Genomic DNA, 22,309 nt, shown 5'->3' with positions numbered 1-22,309 from the left:
TCCAGTTTTTTCAAAAATATTAGAAAGAATAATGTATAACAGAGTGTACTCATACTTAATTACCAATAAACTCCTTTATGAAAATCAGTTCGGTTTAAAAAAAAACAACTCAACCGAACATGCTATTCTTCAATTAACACGTTGTATTAACAAATCTTTTAAGAATCAAAAATTTACACTAGGTGTTTTCATTGACTTTTCAAAAACTTTTGACTGGTAAAACTCGAAGTTCGTTCAAAAGTTCATCTCTTCAACCGAAAGCAATTTATTTTTAACAAAAATTCCCAACCTCAAACATTAATGAACATAACATATATGGTTCACAAGAATCCAAACTTGGACCATTTCTTTTCATTATGTAAATATAAATGATCTTAACAAAGCATCCGATTTAAAGACTATAATTTTTGTAGACGATACAAACTTATTTCAGTCACATGAAAATATAAACATACTTTTTAATAATATGAACAGAAAACTTAAAATTTCATTTTGGTTCAAAAAAAATAGGCTACCTTTAAATATTGAAAAAACAAAAGGGATACTTTTCCATCCAAACTACAAAAAACAGATACTGCTTGTAAATATGCCTGATCTTTCTATAGACAATGTCATCCTAAAAAGAGAAAAAGTGACAAAAAAGTTTTAGGAGTTTTTATTGAAGAAAATCTGTGTTGGATATCACACATCAATAATATTTCTAATAAATTTGAAAAAAACATTGGAATTCTATGCAAATCGAGAGGTGTTTTAAACAAGTAGCAATTAACACAATTATATTACTCTTTTATTCACTTTCATATCAATTATGCAGATTTTATATGGGGAAGTACACATAAAACTAAACTTAAATCTCTTTATCGGCATCAGAAACACCCACCTCGCATAACAAACTTTAAAAATCGTTTTTCGAATTCTGAATAGCTTTTTAAAGAAATGGACGCCTTAAATGTTTATCAACTAAATGTATTTAATGTTTTGTGTTTTATGTACAAATGTAAAGAACTTATGTCCCCGATGTTTTTGTAAACCTTTGCAAAATTAAACCCCAAAACAAATATAACCTACGTAATAATAGCATTCTAGAAAAATCTATTTGCAAAAATAAACAAGCTCATTTTTGCATATCTTATCGTGGACCTTTACTCTGAAATGAAATAGTACGGCCTAATTTTGTTTTTTCATCTAAATTAACCTATTCCGTTTTCAAACAATCTACTAAAAAAAATCATTTTTTTAACAAAAAATATTCCTTGATTTTTTTGATTTTTAAAAAAATATTTTAAGTTGCTATACTGCCTATTGATTTGTTATGTTTTATTTTGAGTTTCACTTCTGAAGCATGTAGAGTATTAAACTTTTATTGATATATTCAGTGATTATATATTCTCGGTATATAGTTATTTTATATAGTATATAGATGTTTTTATTGTAGAAGAAAATAGAGTTTTGTTAAGGGCTTCGTGATAAGGTCATTACGATTTTCTTGAAATCCTGCCGATATAATATTATAAGCCTTTGTGTAAATAATACTATACGGCAAATAAAATTATATATATATATATATATATATATATATATATATATATATATATATATATATATATATATATATATATATATATATATATATAAAATATATATATATATATATATATATATATATATATATATATATATATATATATATATATATATATATATATATATATATATATATATATATATATATATATATATATATATATATATATATATATATATATGTATATGTATATATATATAACCTCTCTGAAACATTCGGGTCACGGTTTTACAAAAAAAAACACCTAACATCGGAATACCCCTTTAATTATGCGTCTTCCTTATTTATGGTAAGGCGAAAGAAAAGATGGCTTCAAAGCTAGCAAACCGCTTGCCACATATAAGTAGGTGTATTCGTCCACAAATTAATAAAGTAAGTTTTTAAATTGATTTATTTTTAATAGTTTCTGGTTTTATGTACTACACTAATGTTCTAATTGTAGTAATTTTGTCGAGTGTCTCAATTTATTTAAATTTTATTAGTTCATTGATAGTAAAAAGAATTTCGATGTGGACAATAATGAAAAACAATTTTTTGCATATAAATAACTGCGAAAATTCAAAAGAAATTATAATATTGTTGTATATTAAACAATCAAATAAAATATTATTTGCATTTATTTATACAGAGTATTTGCGTGCATATCAATTACTTAGTATACATTTTCCTACAGTCTGAATCTTTTTTCTTTTATATATGAACTGCCTCCAAATTCCTCAGCATGGGCACATAGTAAAGATCTAATAAAGTAAAAAATAAAAATTTTAGTAATGGAGCCAAAAGCAAACAAAATATTGTGGTGAAATATTTAAAACTTTAATGCTTAGCAATTGCTAAGAAAGTTTTATTTTTTTATTGTTACAGTTTCTGCAAGTGCAAAATGGGTAATTATCGTTGCAAATCTTATTTACATATATGTTGAATGCGTCTTGACTAATGTTTTTGAAATCAAATCTTAAGTCACTTGTAAAAAGTTCTACAAACACATTTTATTTCATAAGACATCAGTTTGATTATATTAGACTTAAAATAATAAAATTTCAAAAAAGTTTAAAAAAATTAAAGAAAAAAGCTGAAAAAAAATTATTTTATTTAGGTTTCCATCTTCACACAACAAAAGTTACAAAGTACTCTCTCACCTTATGAACAAGTAAAATAAATTTTCATATTATTATTGTATTTTTTTAGTTTAATAAAGTGCAATTTTATATTGTTTCAATGTAATAAAATGTTAGCATATTAAATATTTTTAAAATTTTGTTTAGTCTTTATACAATGTTCCAGAAACTGTGACATCATCTTTGTCAAATGGCTTAAGAATTGCTTCTGAAGATTCAGGAATTGATACATGCACAGTATAAAATATTCAAATTTCTTTTAAACCAAACAAATAATTTAATTCAAAAGGTTTTTGATGTTGATCTCTTACTTATTGTTTTAAAATATTTTAAATCTGTTATGAATTGTTTATTTATTTGTTTGGAAAATTAATTTATTATTATGGTATTTGCTGTTCAAAAATTTTAGTATTATTTTTATTTATTTTATTTCTGGCAAATAGCAATATAAATATGATGCTATCCAAAATGGTTTTAAATTGCTATTGGTTTTCTGGTCTCCAGAAGCTCCAATATCCTTAAGAGACCATACATGAACCACAATAAGAAAAAAATGCATGGAATTTAAATTTTTTAAATCTATATTTACTTCAGAGTTGCTCCTTTTTATTCTTTGTTGTGATTACTACCACTCCTAGTCTACACATGTGTTCTTATTTCTTTTCAGGGATAGAAAGTTTCAGGTTAAATTTCTACAGTTAAGAATCCAGGGGTCTTTATTTTTACTAATACAGGACTTTTAATTTCTCTGACTCTTGCCTTCCAATAACTTGATAGAACTTTGGGTTAAAATAGTTAGAATCCAGACCACTGGAGCTGTACATTCTCCAAAAAGTTTGTATTACAAATTATTTTTAGAATTCCAAGTTTCTAGAGATTTAGATAATTATCATAACTATCTAATTTATTACATAATTACAAAATTAATAAATGTTTATAATCATATATATATATATATATATATATATATATATATATATATATATATATATATATATATATATATATATATATATATATATATATATATATTGGAGAATTTCGATATAGCATCACTAATTATTTTTATTTAATGCTTGCATCATTGTTATTGTTTGTAGTAGAAATACTTTTGTATAATGAATACATCGTACTAGGAACCCATTGTAAGGCTGTCATGAGATCTCTGTATTTTGGTACAGCAATAGGTTCAGGTGTTGTTCAAATTGGAGTAACATTGTTGACCATTACCAATGATTTTCTCGTATTATAGCACAAATTAACGGATTTGATAAGTTTTCCGAAGACGTACTTGAAAACCATTTCAGTAAACAAGAGGCTGATTCATTTCCTCCTCGGCCTACCTTTGTCTCATCCCACATACAGCAATATGTTTTGTTGGATGTATTGTTGAAAATAGTGTAGTTCAAGGTCCAGAGTTTCCTCAAATAAAAACGTTGAGAATTATTAAGGGAATTGGTAGACATTTTTAAAGATTAACCATTAAAACCTTCTGAAAATTGCTATCTTTAGCCAATATTTTGTCAGATTTCTTGAGCTCATATCGCAGTTAAGTTTCTTTTTGATGATTGTCCTTAATTGTTTGTATTTCTTCTTTTTCTGTTTTGGCATTAACCAAGGCTATACAATATGAATCACACACATCGCATGTGTTGTTGCTTGGTTCTTTGAAGAAGTAGTTAAAGTCTTTGTTAAACATTCTACAATAAATATAATGAAATGCGACTTGACTTTCACATATATTTTTTTTCCTACACTGCTCTTTGTACAAATTTTACATGGTATTTAAATTTAAAAAACTTCCCAAGTATGACCTTTTTGTACGTTCTCTACTGTTTCTTTGTACGTTCTCTACGGCTTTCTTTGACGGGGAACATTTTAATGTGATTTTGAATACCATTTAAAACTAACTCTGTAGTTTTATTTGGAGACACCTTTTTTCCTCGTTGATTGGGTAATATAGGTCCTCCTTGAGCCTTTTTCTTTTTATCTAATGCCACAGATACAAATTTTTCTCCAATGGGTAGTGTGTTAATGAAAAATGTTTTACATACAGTTATTACTGTCGCGCACTTCAAATGAATAGCATTTTGTGTTTTGACGGCGTTGGTTCTGAGCATTATTCCTAAGCCCGGATCGTGCTATAGGTTTTTCTTTCACAAATGAAACAACTTTTTCATCACCCTAGATTCTTTTACTCTCCCACCCTTTGTTACATACTGCTCTCCAGATACCCATTTCCTTTTTTGAATTTCATTTTTCCATTGTTCTGGTTTCCTGGCACACTTTTTGCCTCTTACCCGGTGATCTTCATGTAGATCCTAACCTCTACACAGCGCACCAATACATCTTTAAGATGATCCAAAACCTCTTCTCAGAGATTGGCACACTCTTCATCACAACTTTCAGATCCTATCCTGTCTTCATTACTGTGCAGCAAATAATTCAAACGATTATTTCTTCGGCCTACATGTCTGAATCACTTAAGCTGTAATTGTTATCTTTGGGTTCATAATTTTTATCATCATCAGTATCATCTTCAGATGACAAAGGATTGAATAAAGGAAATCCAGATATTTTTTGAGTACCACTTGTGCTCCGTTGAAACATCGTACTATCTTCCATTGTAATACCTAACTTAGTACCACTTGTACTCGGTTGAAACATCGTACTATCTTTGATTCAGTACCTAAATGGTTAAAAAAACAAGGTTAAAATTCGATTTTATAATAAGCTAATTATAAAAGTTGTGATTTTTTTTACAAATAAGCATGTAGTACCTTCATCCAACTGGTATATATCCCCACGTCCTTCTATATTCAGTTCTGTAGAAAAAGTGGGCAGCTTATTAATCGGTTCATTATTATTTACACCATCTGAAATATAAAGATAAAATCTTTTAACATTAGGGATATACCAAATATTAAAAGCAAAAAAATTATATGTTTACACAACAGCATGTAGCACCTTAATCCACCAGAAATGTATCTTCACATTCATCTTTATTCAGCTCTGTAGAATAATTGGGTGGCTCTTTACTTAGTTCATTCACATCTAAAGTAAAAATAAATAAAACAAACATTGTTGACAGTGAAATTACAAAAAATATTGTGGTGTGATGTTGAAAAAAATAACCTTAAAACGAATGTTTTCCTTTTCTTGTTACATCACGTAACAAGATTAGTAAAGTGATTGAATAGGAAAGAATAAGAATTAGAAAGCATCATTCTTTTATTGTAATATAAATCAATATACCTTTGTATAATAATAATGATAGAATAATGTTCTCACCTCGAATTTCCGTTTGTTTATGTTCACATTCCTTTTTCATGGCTATGACCATTTCAATCATTTTTTTTACCTCTGCTATTCATTTTAAAGACTTGATGTGTTGAATATATTAAATATTATTGTCACTTCTGGAAACAATCACTTAATTAGAGTTAAAAAACATCAATAATACTACACAGAGTTGTTTGTTCTTCAGTGCACTTTGACAGATGATGCAGTGTGACCTTAGTAACAAGATAGTAGATTAATGTCCGATGTCCGCAGACAAGTTTAATGTTGGAAGGTAAAAGGATGTATCTGGACAACTAACCTTATGCAACTCCTAAACACTGAATACACCGAAAGGTAATAAGTCATTTCTGGACAACAGGTGTTTTTCCTTTAAACATTTTGGGGACACCAGACCTTTTATATTGGCCAAACTTTGTTTTACATTGTCATAGGAAAACAGTCTTTATACCTCTGTGTAGATACTAAAAAAACTGAAAAGGTCTCATACATAACTCATTTTTATAAAAAACTGGACAACCGACCTTTATAGGTCAGTTGTCCAGTTTTTTATAAAAATAAGTACAGATATATATATATATATATATATATATATATATATATATATATATATATATATATATATATATATATATATATATATATATATATATATATATATATATATTAAAATTTTATATATTGTAGGTTGGGTTATGGATTGATGCTGGAAGTCGGTTTGAAACTGAAGCAAACAACGGTGTGGCACATTTTCTTGAACATATGGCTTTTAAAGTAATTATATTTTTCCTGTCTTTTTTACTAATACTTTAAAAGAATTACATGTTTTTGAGCTTTAAATATGAAGGTACCTTTTTATTGTTTTGTAACTTAATTGATTAAAAATAAATATACAAATTATATTTTACTATGTATAGTTTTAGTATCTTAAATTATGAATATGCTGGCATTGTTATTAAGTTATCATCATGTCAACATATATTCTAAGATATATACAAAAAATTATTAGTTTAACTCATGTTGTGAGTTAAACTAATATTGAACAACTAACCTTACTGGTTATAAAAGTTTGCATATCCTTCAGTATATTAATCACTTTCTCACTATATTTTTTATAAGTAAAAATAAAAAAGCAGTATTAATACTTTTTTAAGAAAAATCTTACCTGTATCATCTAACTCTCCACCAAGTTTGTACTTTGTCTTTGATTGTTGCAGAAAACAGTTTAATTTAAAGATTTAGCTCAAGCATATAAGTGACCAGTAGTAATGATCAATAATGTGCTTCAGTACAGATCAGTCAATATAATAAAGGTTTGCTTTTGGAATGCATTAGAATAAAATTTACTAATCCTATTAAACTTGGCATTTTTTGAGAACCATTTTGCATGTTACTGGCCTTAACTTCAAAAAACTTTTTTTTAATTCAAGTTTATCCTAAACCTTAAAGTTTTGTTAAAATTTCATTTTAAAAGCTTCTGGTAATATTTTTAATGATTATTTTTCAATTTATCTTGATTTACATAGTAATATTAAATGTATATTAATGTAAATATAAAAACTAACAGTTTCTAATGTATATTAAATAACTTTTAATACAATTTGGACAATTTAATTTACAATTTTAAATACAACTTGTTATTAAATTTTATTTAAAATACAATTCAATAACAAGTTTAAACAATTAAAAATTTGTTTTTGTTGAAGATCACTTCACTATTTTCTTGATATGATTTTCCTTTTATAACATAATCACTGTTGCTTATTTAAGGCAGGTTGACCAAGGTCATAGCCCAAATAAGCTTCTGAAATTAGCGTGGAAAGTAAAATATCAAAGTGGATGGTAAATTTGACCCAAGCCTTCCCAGGAAATGTGTGCAGTTTTTCGTCTTGTATGACCACATGTGAGTATTTTATTTTAGACAACTTGGTCACAGCCATTTGCAAGTTTTATAATATTAATCATTGCGGAAAAAAGTTTCAAAAGTAAAAAATGCAAAACTAACAAATTAGAAAATAAAATGAAATTTAAATAGAAAAAAATAAGAAGAAATTAATATTTTAAATAGTTTGTGTACTATTTTTATTTTTGTTTCTTTAGAGTGGTTGTTATTTTCAGCAACAAAATTAGATAAGGCAAGGCAAAAAAAAAAATGCTTTTAAATCTACATAAAAAATAATTATTTTCCTTTATTATTATTATTATTATTTTTTCTTTAAGAGGAAAGCGAAATCATAAATTGCAATGTGTTTGTAAAGTATATTTGTATAATTTTAATGTAACAGGTATATGTTGTCCCTATATGAAAACGTCTATGTAATGAATGTGTATACTTTTATGTATAACTTTTTTAAATATATAACTATATTTATTTATTCCTATTTATATGCACATTTAGCTTATTTGGATAAAACATTGACTTCCTAAACAAAATGTCTGTGGTTTGAGACCCGCCTCTTTCTGAGTTTTTTGTTTTTTTGTTTTTTTACACACGCATACAGCCAAATGTTGAAAAGAAATGTGTCTCCACTAGAAGATTAGGGATAAAAACTTAAAGGAAAAGAAAGGTAATATGAAACATTTAAGACTGTGTAGATGGCATGGCCTAATTGAAGCTTAAAAACTATATATATGTGTGTGCACCTTACTTAGAAAATACACTGAAAGGCTTAAATGGTATAAGAAATCTGCAAATGAGATGTGTATCATTCAGAAACAAAAAAATTGTTTATTTACAAATAAGAAAAGATAAATGATTGCAAAGCAAACATATGACCAGGGGTATTTAAAAGAAAAACAAAAAAAAATTTCACATTTGTAGGAATCGAACCACAGACATTCCATGTATAAAGTTTATGCCTTATCCAAATAAGATAATTGTCCATATACTTAAGAAGAAAAAATTATACTTATATAATACAAAAGGTTATACATGCGCATGCTTTAAAAGTATATACAGACGTATACTTACATAAAAGTATACACAGGCGTTTTCTTATAGGGACAATATATACTTGTTACATTAAAATTATGCAAATATATTTTACAAACAGATGGCAGTTTATTTTCGCTTTCCTCTTTAAAAATAAAATAAATTAAGAATATGGGGAAATCATTCTTTTTAATGTTTAAAACTGTTTTACTCATACGTGGACATACAAGACAAAAAACCGCATGCATTTCCTGGCAGGGCTTGTGACCAGTTAACGAATAGACCTGACAGTCAGTTTTTTTGTTTTTTTTGTTTTGTTTTTGGATGGTTGATTACAAAACTTTTTTTCTGAGTGGTAAATTTTACCTTTATAATAGTTAACTGAACTTTATGCTATAGAATTAACTATTATCTAAATATTGTGTCCTATAAAAAAAATCAAGTTTTTGTTTTTTTCTTCATTGCACATAAGAGCGGGATGATAGCATCCTAAAAACGTTTCATTTTTCAAAAACACTATGAATCAGCAATATGGAATTTCTAGATATTTCTGGATTTTCTATGTAAAAAATTTTATAAGGAATGTAGAAATGTCTATGATAAATAATAAAAAGATTTAAAAAAGATTTGTGATTTAAAAAGTTAAAGAGACTTGTGGGTAATATTTAAAAGTTATGATTGTATTAGTTGCAGTTAAACAAAATCATATTAGTTAAATAAAATTCTTTTTAGAAAATTTTACGGTTCATTCTAAGAGCCAAATACTTATGCAGTTTCCCCAAAAAAGTAGTTCTTATCACAAAACCACTTATGTAGCAAAATACATATTTATAATTAATAAACTGTTCATTTTTTTGTTTTTGTTTTGGTTGTTTTGTTTACAAAACAAATCAAAAGGTTTGTATGTAGTTGAACTTATGTAGAATGTCTGTTTTGCCGTATCAACTATTTTATAAGAAATTTTCATTTTTACTCTAATTATTTTATTTAGAATTTAAATGAAACATTGATTTGTTGTTTGTTTTAATTTATTCAGAATTTAAATAAAATTTTATTTAGCTATTTTTATTTTGATTATTTTATTTAGAACTTAAATAAAGTGTTTTTTTTGCTGTTTTTAATTTATTTGAAATAACAAGTAAGATTTTTAAAATTTTGCACACTAGCTTAATAATGTTTGTGGTAAATTATAAGCATTGAAGACTATAAATGTTCACAAATAAATATTGAGACATTTATCAAAACAAAGAAAGATTTCTAATCAAAAAAACTTATACACATCTATATATAAATATTTCATTAAAAAGCATTATCATTATACAGATACATTTCATAAAAATTATTATTTAAGAATAGTATTTTTACCACAACATAAAAACTAGTTTGGCAAAATGGTTGCCTACCTCAGACACTGCCAGGCCCGCAGTTATGTCAGCATTACCATATGCTGACCCTAGTTTTTGGGCTGTTGGATTGTATGTATTTTTACCTGGTTTTTATAATAGATACAAGTAACAAAAAAAAAAAATTTATGTCATGTCACTAATTGTTACATTTAGCAAGTACAAAGAAGCATGAGATTTTAACCAATTTTTATAAATTTTCTCAATTTAGGGCATGTTTGCATGATTTTAAAAGATTTTTACAAGTTGCATATTGTATAATTTGGTGGTAATTTTGACATGTTTTATTGTCAAGTTTTTAAGACTGTGGGAAAGTGTGTACGAAGCAGTATAAAGACACTTACATTTTATTTTTATTTTGAAAAGATTGTAAATTTTGTAATACATAGTGCATGTACATCATAGTACACAGTAATGCTCTTTTATCAGCAACATCAATCCCCTAATTAGAGTCTAAATTAGAGAGATCAAGCTCATGTCCTTTTAAATGGATTTTCTCAGGTAAAGATTGTCAAGAAAGTAAGTTACAAAAAGCAGTTTATGCTGTCCCAAATAAGTTTATATTTGACTGAAATTTACCAGATATGATCCCAATTCAAAATTTAAAGATAATCAACATGCACATAACTTCACAGCATAAACAAAGTCTCATTGATTTTGTTATTTATTTGTTAATTAAGGACCCTAAAATTTGTCACAAAAAATGTGCCCATATATTAATAATTGTGCCTTGAAATGTGTTGAAAAATTTGTTAAACTAAAATATGCATCAATAAAGTGTTTGATTTAAACTATACAAAGAATAATTGAATATTATGATGCGTAAAATATTTTTTTTAGTTGTTGGTATTTTCACTGTATTATTTGAGTTTAATAAAAATAAATTTGGTTCACACTTATATTTTGATGTTTTTCATCTGATCACAGAAACAACAAAATACACATGTTGTTTCTTTATGCATAAGCTATGTATGTATGTAAAAATTCTGTAGTTTCTAAATTTTTAGACCATTGAGTTTAATTAAAGATCTATATATTAAAAGTTCCTTCAAATTAAATAACAATAATTGAAATTAAATAAAAATAAGTACTCAATATATTTTTAACTTTACTTTATGTGTATCCATCTAAAATTAATACAATTTTAGCTTTCAAGTAAAGTGCATCAATTATAGCAGTTTATATATAACAAAAAAAAAATACTTGTATATATAACAAAAAAAAAAAAAACTAGATTGTGTTCATATTCAGCCAGTTTAACATTAAACTTTTTTTATTTTGATAATTTTAGGGAACAAAAAACAGAACTCAACTACAGTTGGAATTAGAGGTAGGTTACTGTTTATTTCATGCATTAGTGTTTGAATTAAACAAAAAAACTCCTTTGTAGTTTTTTTGTTTGTTTTGTTGTTAAACAAGTAAATTGTTATTTAACTTTTATTGTTTGTGTTTTTTGTTATTAGATTTTTTATAAAAGTTCAAGAAAACACATTAATTTTTCTAATTGTTCTGCATATTAGACAAAATTCATTTATTAGTTTTTTTTTGTAATTAGAATAATTATAATTTAATTATACAAATCATAAAAAATGAATATCAAGTGTTTATTGCTGAAACCTTAAAAAAGAGGCTATATAAAAAGTTTTAAATTATTTCAAAAATAAGAATTTGTCTAGGGTTTAATTACTTAAACTATTTGTAATTTTCAGATATTTGAATTTTTAATTTTGATATTCGAATAATTTAACAATTTTCCAAAATACATATTTTGACATTTTTAACATTTCAAAAATGGGCTGAGTTAAGTTAAACTAAAAAAAAATGATAACTCTACTCCTTTCTAATGTTATTATATTACATGAAGTGCTTAAAATAAAGTAAAAAATTATTTTCTAATGGTTATTTACAATAGATAAAGTATTATTACATTAGTTTAGCTTGTTTCAAAGTTGTTTACTCTTAACATACTTTAAATTAATTTCTTTAAGTTTGTTTTAGTTTTTTAAGTTTATATATATAAATATCTTATTATGCACCTTTTTTTTCCATGCTTTATATAAGGTTACTTTCTATATATATATATATATATATATATATATATATATATATATATATATATATATATATATATATATATATATATATATATATATATATATATATATGTTTGTGTGCCACAAAACTTGAAATCAATTTTTGAAAGCTTTTTTCTCAACCAATTTTGCTCAAATTTTGCACACTTAATCATTTTCGATGACAATACAAGGAAATGGAAAAATTTGACCAAAAAAAGTTAATTAAGTTAACAAAAATTTAATTTGTATTTCCCCATATATTTTATTTATTTGATATGAATTGCGTATTACGTCACAAAAATCATTAATTTGCAAATTATTTGCAGTTTCGAAGACATTAAAGCGCAGCGATTCAAAACCTATTGTTTTAAGTTATTAAGTAATAAGTCTTAAGTTATTAAGTTAAAAACCTATTGTTTTAAGTTATTAAGTTAATAAGTCTTAAGTTATTAAGTTAAAAAAGAAAAATTTAGTAAAAACAGTAATTTTTAAATTAAAAAAAAAAAAAACAGTAATTTTTCCTTCTACAAAAGATAACAAAAAAAGAATTTCTAGGCCCAATAGAATTCTGCTTGCATAAAGCATGGATTTGAAAAAAGAATTTTTTTTTGATTTACTAGTTTTCTTTCACTTTTTTTCAGTGCATTTTTGATTTGTTGAAATTGTTAAAACATGTAAACAGACAGTCAAATTGTCAAAATAAAATTGAATGGCATTTTAAATGGTATCTTGTTACAACACAAAATATATCATTAACTATCTGATACTGATGCATGAAAACTAGGAATTACACTTACCTTAATTTGTTTTAAAGAATATGAACAAAAAACAATGTTAATACAAAATAAAACAATGTTAACTCAAAATGATACTCAATAAAAAGAATTTAAATATCATAAATATCAAAATTAAATATCACAATATCATAAACATAAGAAAGTTAATAAGTTAATAAGTACTGGATTAAATGACTTTTTAATTTAATGTTTAAATATTTTTGCTAATGAACATGTGTTCATCATTATGACAAATTTTCAGCATGTTGATTGTGAGCAGGTAAGAAAAACTTGCTTATTGAACACAGCAACTTTTTTATTATAAAAATATGTTAATCATAGGTGTTTTCTTTAGGTTGAAAACATGGGAGCTCATCTTAATGCATATACATCTCGTGAGCAAACAGTTTATTATGCCAAGTGTTTCAAAAAAGATTTGCCCAAAGGTTAATTAAAAAATTTTCGTAATAGTTTTTTTTAAGTTATTTTTTGAATAATTTTATATTTTATGAGTTTTAATTTACATTTATAGTTATATTTAAATATGTTTTTTTTTATCATTCTCAAAAAGGCTAATTCTTTTTTTAATTTTTTTTAATTCCAATTCACCTCCCCAAGGCCATGAAGGCAACTATGAGGAGGTTAGTTGTGGTTTTAGTTGTGGTTACAACTCTCTCTAAACTTTATAACTTCAAAGCATGAACCTTGATAAACAAGGCCGCTGCAGGATCAAATATTAAAATATTAATAGTGTCATGTGGCACATGGATGGTGTGCATGTGATTATGCATTTTCGAGGTCACATAAGGAACCCTTTGTTAAGACTTCAAGTTGATTAGGGGAGCTATGGCAACTGCATAGCTTATTGTTATGAGTGTCATGTGATATAGTTGAGTTCATTTCTCTATTAAACTTTCTCAAATAAAGATGACTATAGTACCTAAAAATAATAAGCATAAAAAACCACCATACTACTAAATAAAACATCAACTATACTAAACTGTACTATTAAAAAATCAGCTATACTACTAAAGAAAACATATTGAAGAAAACATCAACTACTGCTGTTATTGTCAGTAGTGGTCATAAAATTAAATTAACCACAAATATTATAATTTTTTACAATAATTTTTTTCTATTTTTATACTAAAGAAAACATCAGCTACTGCCTCAATTGTCATAGTCAATCAATATCCAATGTAACATCTTCTGTTTTTGAGGACCAACTCAACTCTCTTGCCAACATAAAGTTATAATACATTCAGCATACTTCTGATGAATTTTTTTAGTAATCCGCTGAGATTTCATTAATCCAAATTGGTCTGAGGATGTTTTTAAGATCACTTGTTGGATGGTGGTCTGCAACCTTCTCTTTCTTAAGGTTCCTACAGTTCTTAAACATGTTTAATTCAAGTGAGTTTGAAAGCCAGTCAGCAAGAAGTTCAACAACATTGTCCAGAAACCAGTTTTTTTCCAAATGCGCTGAGTGACATGAGTCCTGCTGGAATACAGTTGTACCACTGGCATTCATATTGATCTGAACCTTACTTTCTAGAACCTTTATATGCTCTGCTGCATTAATTTTGACTCTGCTGTCAAATATTCACACTCCACATCTATTCAGAGTTATTGTACCTATAGCCATTACAGATAGTAGGTGTTTGACAGCTTTAATGGTGTATTTCAAAAAATTTTGAAATGCAAAAAAAATATTTTTTTTCTTTCCTACAGTGCGTCTTAAATAGTTCTTGAACTACAAATCTTTTGAAATGTACTCTCTTCGCTTAACATCACTTTGTCACAATGATAAACCTGTCCACTGTTTTATCATTGTGACAAAGTTTATACGAGCATTAGTATATATTTATTTATGAGTCATCAGAGATTTCCTTGCCAGTCATCTTGCTATCAATTTGAAGTTGTTTGATAAATGTTTTATAACAGTTCTTGAGCTGATGTCAGTCTCACGTTGTCTTGCTTTTTGTAGGCAATTTGTGATGGATTTTTGTTGTTGTTTTTGTTTCCATCAACAATAGTTTTAGAATAACTCTTAATCACTTGCAGTCCGGACCCATAAAATATGGATCTTTAAATGTTTCAGTAGCCGTTGTGTGAACCGCTATTTATCAGCTGTTTGGATTAGTACCCGTGTAAATAATATTCCTAATACCCGCTTGAAATGTGTTAATTAATTACAATCAATATAAAAAACATGTGGAAATAGACCTAAAAATATGTGGAATAATAGACTTAACATGACCTGTACAAATATGGGTCATGGTAAGTCCACATCGATCATTTCTACACTTATTCTTTATAAAGTCGATTTCAATAAATTATAGTTAATGTTAGTTAAAATCTTTGAAATCTTTGTTTTGATTAATGTTCAAAACTTAATAACTTCTTTAATAGCTTAAAATTAACGTAATAATACTTTATTTATTTATTGTAAATAACCATTAGAAATAATTTTCTACTTTATTTTAAGCACTTCATGTAATATAATAACATTAGAAAAGAGAAGAGTTATTATTTTTTTGAGTTTTATTTTACTTTTTTTAGTTTAGCTTAACTTTTTTTAGCCTGTTTTTGAAATGTTAAAAATGTCAAAATATATGTATTTTTGAAAATTGTTGAATTATTCGGGTATAAAAGTTAATAACTTTCTTATTGTAAAACTGTAAACTTCTTTGAAAAAAAAATGGGGATGAGTTTATTAACTTTTTTTCTCCGTTAAATTTCTATTAAGTTTTTATTGAATTTTTTCTAGACCATCTGCAGCTTATTAGGACCCTTACCCTGTTAATTAATTTTGAAGAAAATGAAAGTTTGAATGTAAAATATTTTTTACTATAATAAAGTTGTTGAAATATGTACAATAAATTTTGCCCTGTGTTTTAATGTTTTTAGAAATTTTAGGCTTTTTTAAAATCTCCCTCTTTTCAGTAGTTATAGCATATAAAATCTTTATGTTATGTATATAATATCTATAGAACTTTGAAAATATTTTGTATTTTAGAAAATTAGAAAAGAATTTAAAGTATGAAATAAAATATTCGATTAGATTTGAGCTGTTTTAGATATTTTATAAAATACTCAAATTACCAAAAAAAAAAGTTCTTTTACAAATGATACTTAATATGATTCTAAATATAAATACTTTACAAAATATCAAGTAAATAATCTTTTCAAGCATTTATATAATTATTATTTTTTATTTAGCTGTAAATATTTTATCTGACATTATTCAAAATCCTGTGCTTGATGAAGGAGCTATTGAAAGAGAAAGAGGGGTAATTTTAAGGGAAATGCAGGTTTGTTTTTGCAATTAATAGTAAAAAAATAAAAACTAGTTTTTTTATAATTTATTATATACATGTAATTCAAAAACTTAAATTACTATTTATTAAGTTTAAATTAAGTTACTATTTATGAGCTTGATACTCTATACTCAATACTTTTTTTACAGGAGATTGATTCTCTATTTTTTTTTATACAGGAGGTTGATACTCTATACTTTTTAAACATGAGGTTGATACTCTATACTTTTTATACAGGAGGTTGATACTCAATTAGAAGAGGTTGTTTTTGATCATCTTCATGCAACTGCTTATCAAGGAACGCCGCTAGGAATGACTATTCTAGGGCCATCAAAAAATATCAAGTAAAGTTCAAAATTACTATTTTATTTTCAAAGCATTAGCATTCCAAAACAATTAAATTTTTGATGTTTTATAGAAAAGACTATTTAAAATTAATTTTTGAATTACTTATAAAGTTTTGTCATTAAACTTTAGATCTATTTCAAAAAAAGATCTTCAGAACTACATCAGTACACATTATCGTGCACCAAGAATGGTCTTAGCTGCTGCAGGAGGTGTTAATCATGATGAACTTGTTAAACTTGCTGAGTTGAACTTTAGTGGGCTCCAATCTAAAGTAGATGATAAATCTGTTTTAAAACCAGTTCGCTATACTGGCTCAGAAGTAATTTATTTTTGCAATTAATTTTTTTTTTTAATGATCATTTTTTTAAGTTGTATAGTTATCTTCTAAAATTTTGTTTAATATTATGCTTAGTAACAATGAACCTAAATATGATTATTTAATTATTATTATTTAACCAAATATCAATTTTTAAAGCAAAATCTCAGTATTATGCTTTTATTATAATTTTTTTTCATTAATTTGCTTGTAATATTGTTTGTTATAATGACTTTTTACTTAAAAGGTTCGTGTTCGTGATGATGATATGCCACTTGCTCATATTGCTATGGCAGTGGAAGGTTGTGGTTGGGCTAATTCAGACTATTTTACTTTAATGGTAGCTAATATGATAGTTGGGAGCTGGGACCGTTCACTTGGTGGATCAAGAAATGTAGCTGGTCAACTAGCTGCAGATGTTTCAAAACATAGCCTTGCAAACAGCTACATGTCTTTCAATACTTGTTATACAGATACTGGTCTTTGGGGGGCTTATATGGTTTGCGATAAAATGAAAATTGATGATTTAGTTTATGTTATACAAAGGGAATGGTGAGTAATAATTTTTTATTTCTCTGAATAAAAAGTGCATTTGAATTTATTTGTGTCTTAAGGTCAACCTCACTATTTGCCTCATTTTCCTGGTATGTGCTTAACTTAATAGCTTACACTTAGACATTTAGGGGATCTGGTAGGTTTGAATCCACTCTCTTTTTTGCCAAATGTTTGAGGTTTTTAAGTGCATATATTATGTCAACACAACCTTCAAATTTGATGTAATTCAATTTTAAAAAGTTGTACCTAAATTTTCAATACAGCAAGAAAAAAAAGAAGTTAATTTTTTATCAACAATCACATATATAAAAAATAATTTTTTTTATATGTGATTGTTGTGTATAGCACTAAAATTTATTTTAAGGATGCGCTTGTGTACAAGTGTTACAGATAGTGAAGTTAATCGTGCAAAGAATGTCTTGAAAACAAATTTCTTACTTCAATTTGACGGTATTATACTTTGTACTAATTTTTTCTATAGAATGAACTTAAAAGTTTTACATTTAAATATTAGTTGATCAAGTAAAATTTGATAAAAATGTTTTTTCTTTATTTTGAAAGCAATTTGTTTTTATCATAAACTAGTTTATAATTGATATTTTATAAGAGTTCTCAGGAAAAAAATAATTTTGAAGCTTGAATTTTAATATTTTATATTTGCAAAGCTCTTATGCTTCTTGTGTTAAGTTTCACTTAGTTCTCCTGTTTATAAACTGATTTAAATTTTTCTATTATTAGAGTTACAGTATTAAAGAGTATTAAAACTGTTGAAACTATGTTTAATTTTTACCATTGCATAATTGTCTCCAAATTTTATTATAAGTTATATATAAAAATAAACATAAATTAGTAGAAAATCACTTGAAATTTTTTAATTTTACATTGTGTTTCATTTATAAAGATACATCAGAAATGTTTCATCTGTAAAAACTCATCAGAAATCATCATTTCTGATGAGTCTTTATAGATGAAATAGTGTAAGTTAAAAAATTTTTATATGTGATTTTTCTACTGATTTATTATTGCTCGGTTCTTTTAAAACATTGAGCACTCTATTTTGTAAAATACATTTAAAATTATTTGTGTGTGTGTGTGTGTGTGTGTGTATATACACACACACCACACACACACACACACACACACACACACACACACACACACACACACACACACACACACACACTAGGTCAATCAAAAAGTTCATATAATCAATTTTTTTTGTAACAAAGAATAAGCAGAGAACAATTCAATAAAGAGTGGATCATAAGTAGGCACCTTGCTGCAAAATAATCTAATTTAAATATGTTTTCAGTTTTTCCAGTTGCCGTTGCATATGATCATGTGAATGTGATCTTAAGTTTGTCTCCATGGCTTCTTGAACCTCTTCCTTTGTCTGAAAATCCAAATCCTTGCGATAAAATTCAAATGAAGAGAAAGTATGTCTGTCCAATGAGTTAAAGTCGGGCCTATATGGAGGTTGAATGACACTTTTTTCTCAGCAAGAAAGTCTCTGACTGCAGCAGACACATATGGCCTGGCATTATCGTGCTGAAGGAGCATTGTGTTCCATGTTACTCTTTTCAAGTCTTTGTTGACAAAATTAGAATGCATATTTTATAGGAAAAGCATGTACACTTCTGAATTGACCGATTGTCCATTTGGAAGTACCTCAACATAGACCTTGCCATCAAATGAGATACTTTTGATGCAAAAAGTATGGCAAATCGCCATACTTTTTGCATCAAATTGTGATCTCCTGATACGTTTTGGAGCTTCTTCACCCTTTGAAATTCAAGTGGGATTACTGGGTTTGCACCAGATCGATCTGTGGTAAATCCACTTCTCATTCACATCAATTAGACGTCGTTCAACATTCAATTCATCTCGTAGGATGGTCAGAAATTTATGCGCAAGTTCAACCCGATTTTGTTGATTTGCTGGGGTGATGCCATATGGGATCCATTGTGAACAAATTGATCTTTTCATCAATTTTTTGGTGATTATTGAATAAACTGAACCAAAAGAAATGTTTACGACATCACAAATTTACTCTATTGTTAAAAATTTGTCTTCATGAAGCAGTTGTTGAATGATCTCAATGTTGTCTATAGTTGTTGAGGTACTGGGTCTACCTGACCTCGATTCATCTGAAAACTGACTATAATCACTTATGTTTGATGTAGAATACTTTTGGTAGTACTTGTATACTGTTTGAATGGAAGTTGCATCCTCACCCCAGGCAGTAATTATGCATTTGTGAGCATCAGATGGAGACTTCTGATTACAACGACAAGTCTCAATTAATAATTTAATACCAACTTTGTCAATTTGTATTATAGCTTCAATTATTCAAATGATCTAAAATTTAAAATATTTATTTTGTTAAGCATATATGTACATAAGTTAATGTTAAGAATATCTATAAAAAATTTTATTGGCAAGAGTATTAAACACGAATTATATGAACTTTTTGATAATATTAATATATATATATATATATATATATATATATATATATATATATATATATATATATATATATATATATATATATATATATATATTAGGGTGGTGGTAAGAACAACTTATTTTAAAAATGTCAGCTGACAAACCCTAAATGTGTTTTATATAATAAAATAATACTGGATTTAAAAAATTTTTGAATAAAAAATATTTTTACGGGTGCCACAAGGCCCTTATACATCAAACAGGTTCCTAATATTATAAAAAAAAAAGTTTTTCAAAAGTATGTCATGTTGGGTCTCAAATGATGCAAAAATATATAAAAATTTCAAAAATATGAATCATTTTATAAATATATTATTATTTTAGATTTTAGTAAATAGAAAATGACTTTTTAATTTATAACAAAAAAAAGGGAATTTAACAAGATTTTTTTAATTATAATTTTTTTATCTCTGCTTTTTATAAAACAATGATTATTTTTGAAATTTTTACATAATTTTGCTTCATTTGAGCCCCAACATGATATACTTTTGAAAAACTTTTTTTTTTATAATATTAGGAACCTGTTTGATGTATAAGAGCCTTGTGGCACCCGTAAAAATATTTTTTATTCAAAAATTTTTTAAATCCAGTATTATTTTATTATATAAAACACATTAGGGGTTGTCAGCTGACATTTTTAAAATAAGTTGTTTTCAGCACCACCCTAATATATATATATATATATATATATATATATATATATATATATATATATATATATATATATATATATATATATATATATATATATATATATATATATATATATAAATATATATATAAATATAAAAGATCTAAATTTAAAAGTTACACAGACAAGTTATTTTATGCTCTTAAAACTATTAAGTCTTTATTTTAAAATATATTCAAAAGGAGAACAACGATAAAAATAACTTCATTTATTATTTTATTCAATTTTGAACAAGAATTAACAGTTTATAACTTCTAATTAAATAACTTTTAAGTTCTTTTTTAAATAAAAATTTTAGGTTCTACTCCAGTATGCGAGGATATTGGAAGGTAAGATGTAAATGTTTTACTTTTTGTTCTCTAGATGTACTTTTTGTTCTAAATTTCTTTTTATAAATATCTAAATATTTTATTTGATTATGAAAACTAATATGAAAAGTTACATTACAGGCAAATGCTTACATATGGTCGTCGAATTCCTCTCCCTGAACTCAATTACAGAATAAATGTAATTTTTAATCTCTAAATTGTAATATACAGTACAAATAATAAATACATACATACACACATAATTTGTGTAATAATAATAGTAATAAATAATGTTTGAAGAAATAAAATTGTGTTTAGATAATTGACGCTAAAATGGTTAAAGATATTTGTTCAAAATACATTTACGATAAATGCCCCGTTGTAGCTGGTGTTGGTAAGTATTTCAAATTAGTTATCAAGTCGTAGCCGGTGTAAGTATTTTTTCTTTTAAACTTTTAAAGAAGTAAGATTTATATTTGTGACCGGTATAGACAAGGTTTTAACTTTTACAAACATTTATACTTGATAATAATTCACTTATTACTTGATAATAATTCACTATTTTTCTTATTTTACACTAAAAATGTTTTAATTTAGGTCCTGTCGAACAACTTCCTGACTACAACAGAGTTCGTGGAAACATGTATTGGATAAGATTTTAATATTTGTACTAAAAAATCTTTTAAATTTAAAAATATCGTTTTTTCAACTTCAGTTTTTTATTATGAATTGCTTTGTTAATGATGTAAAGATTTTTGCGACATGCTCTAGTAAGGAAGAGTTGTACTGAATCAACCACCAAATTAGACTTTTTATAAATACGAATACTATCTATATTTAAAATAGCTATGGCAGATACATTATTTCAAAAGGCGATATTGACATTAAGTACTTAATATCAATATCGTCTTAGTCGAAGTACTTGAAAGCTTTAAGGTGGTAGTCTATCTGAAAAATTTTTGAAAATGTTTTTTATGTTGAATATATACTTCTGCTGATATATAAATTTTTCAGCTTCATTAAACTAAAACTGTTAAATTTTTGTATCGCTTCTTTTATATATATAAAATGTAA

At 26.0% G+C, this 22,309-nt stretch overlaps 1 protein-coding gene across 1 annotated transcript; it reads left to right on the top strand.

Annotated features, from left to right (window-relative positions):
* The first annotated feature begins 1,816 nt into the window (after window positions 1-1,816).
* On the top strand, window positions 1,817-21,944 carry LOC100207790 (mitochondrial-processing peptidase subunit beta). Its single transcript, XM_065817735.1, has 15 exons — window positions 1,817-1,957; window positions 2,682-2,735; window positions 2,851-2,940; window positions 6,691-6,777; window positions 11,630-11,668; window positions 13,545-13,635; window positions 16,412-16,503; window positions 16,747-16,853; window positions 16,987-17,176; window positions 17,421-17,725; window positions 18,093-18,178; window positions 21,226-21,256; window positions 21,377-21,434; window positions 21,554-21,629; window positions 21,833-21,944. Exons 1-15 carry the CDS (start codon window positions 1,892-1,894, stop codon window positions 21,895-21,897), a joined length of 1,437 nt encoding a protein of 478 aa, XP_065673807.1. The 5' UTR covers window positions 1,817-1,891; the 3' UTR covers window positions 21,898-21,944.
* The last annotated feature ends 365 nt before the right edge of the window (window positions 21,945-22,309 follow it).

This window comes from Hydra vulgaris, chromosome 14 (genome assembly GCF_038396675.1).
Source record: "Hydra vulgaris chromosome 14, alternate assembly HydraT2T_AEP".
Classification (NCBI taxonomy): Eukaryota; Metazoa; Cnidaria; class Hydrozoa; order Anthoathecata; family Hydridae; genus Hydra; species Hydra vulgaris.
This window is presented reverse-complemented; position numbering and strand designations above follow the sequence as displayed.

Coding starts and splice junctions, on each gene's coding strand:
- LOC100207790 (XM_065817735.1), top strand. CDS start 1,892: ATGGCTTCAAAGCTAGCAAACCGCTTGCCACATATAAGTAGGTGTATT. Junction 11,669..13,544: donor AACTACAGTTGGAATTAGAG/GTAGGTTACTGT, acceptor TGTTTTCTTTAG/GTTGAAAACATGGGAGCTCA. Junction 16,504..16,746: donor TAATTTTAAGGGAAATGCAG/GTTTGTTTTTGC, acceptor CTTTTTATACAG/GAGGTTGATACTCAATTAGA.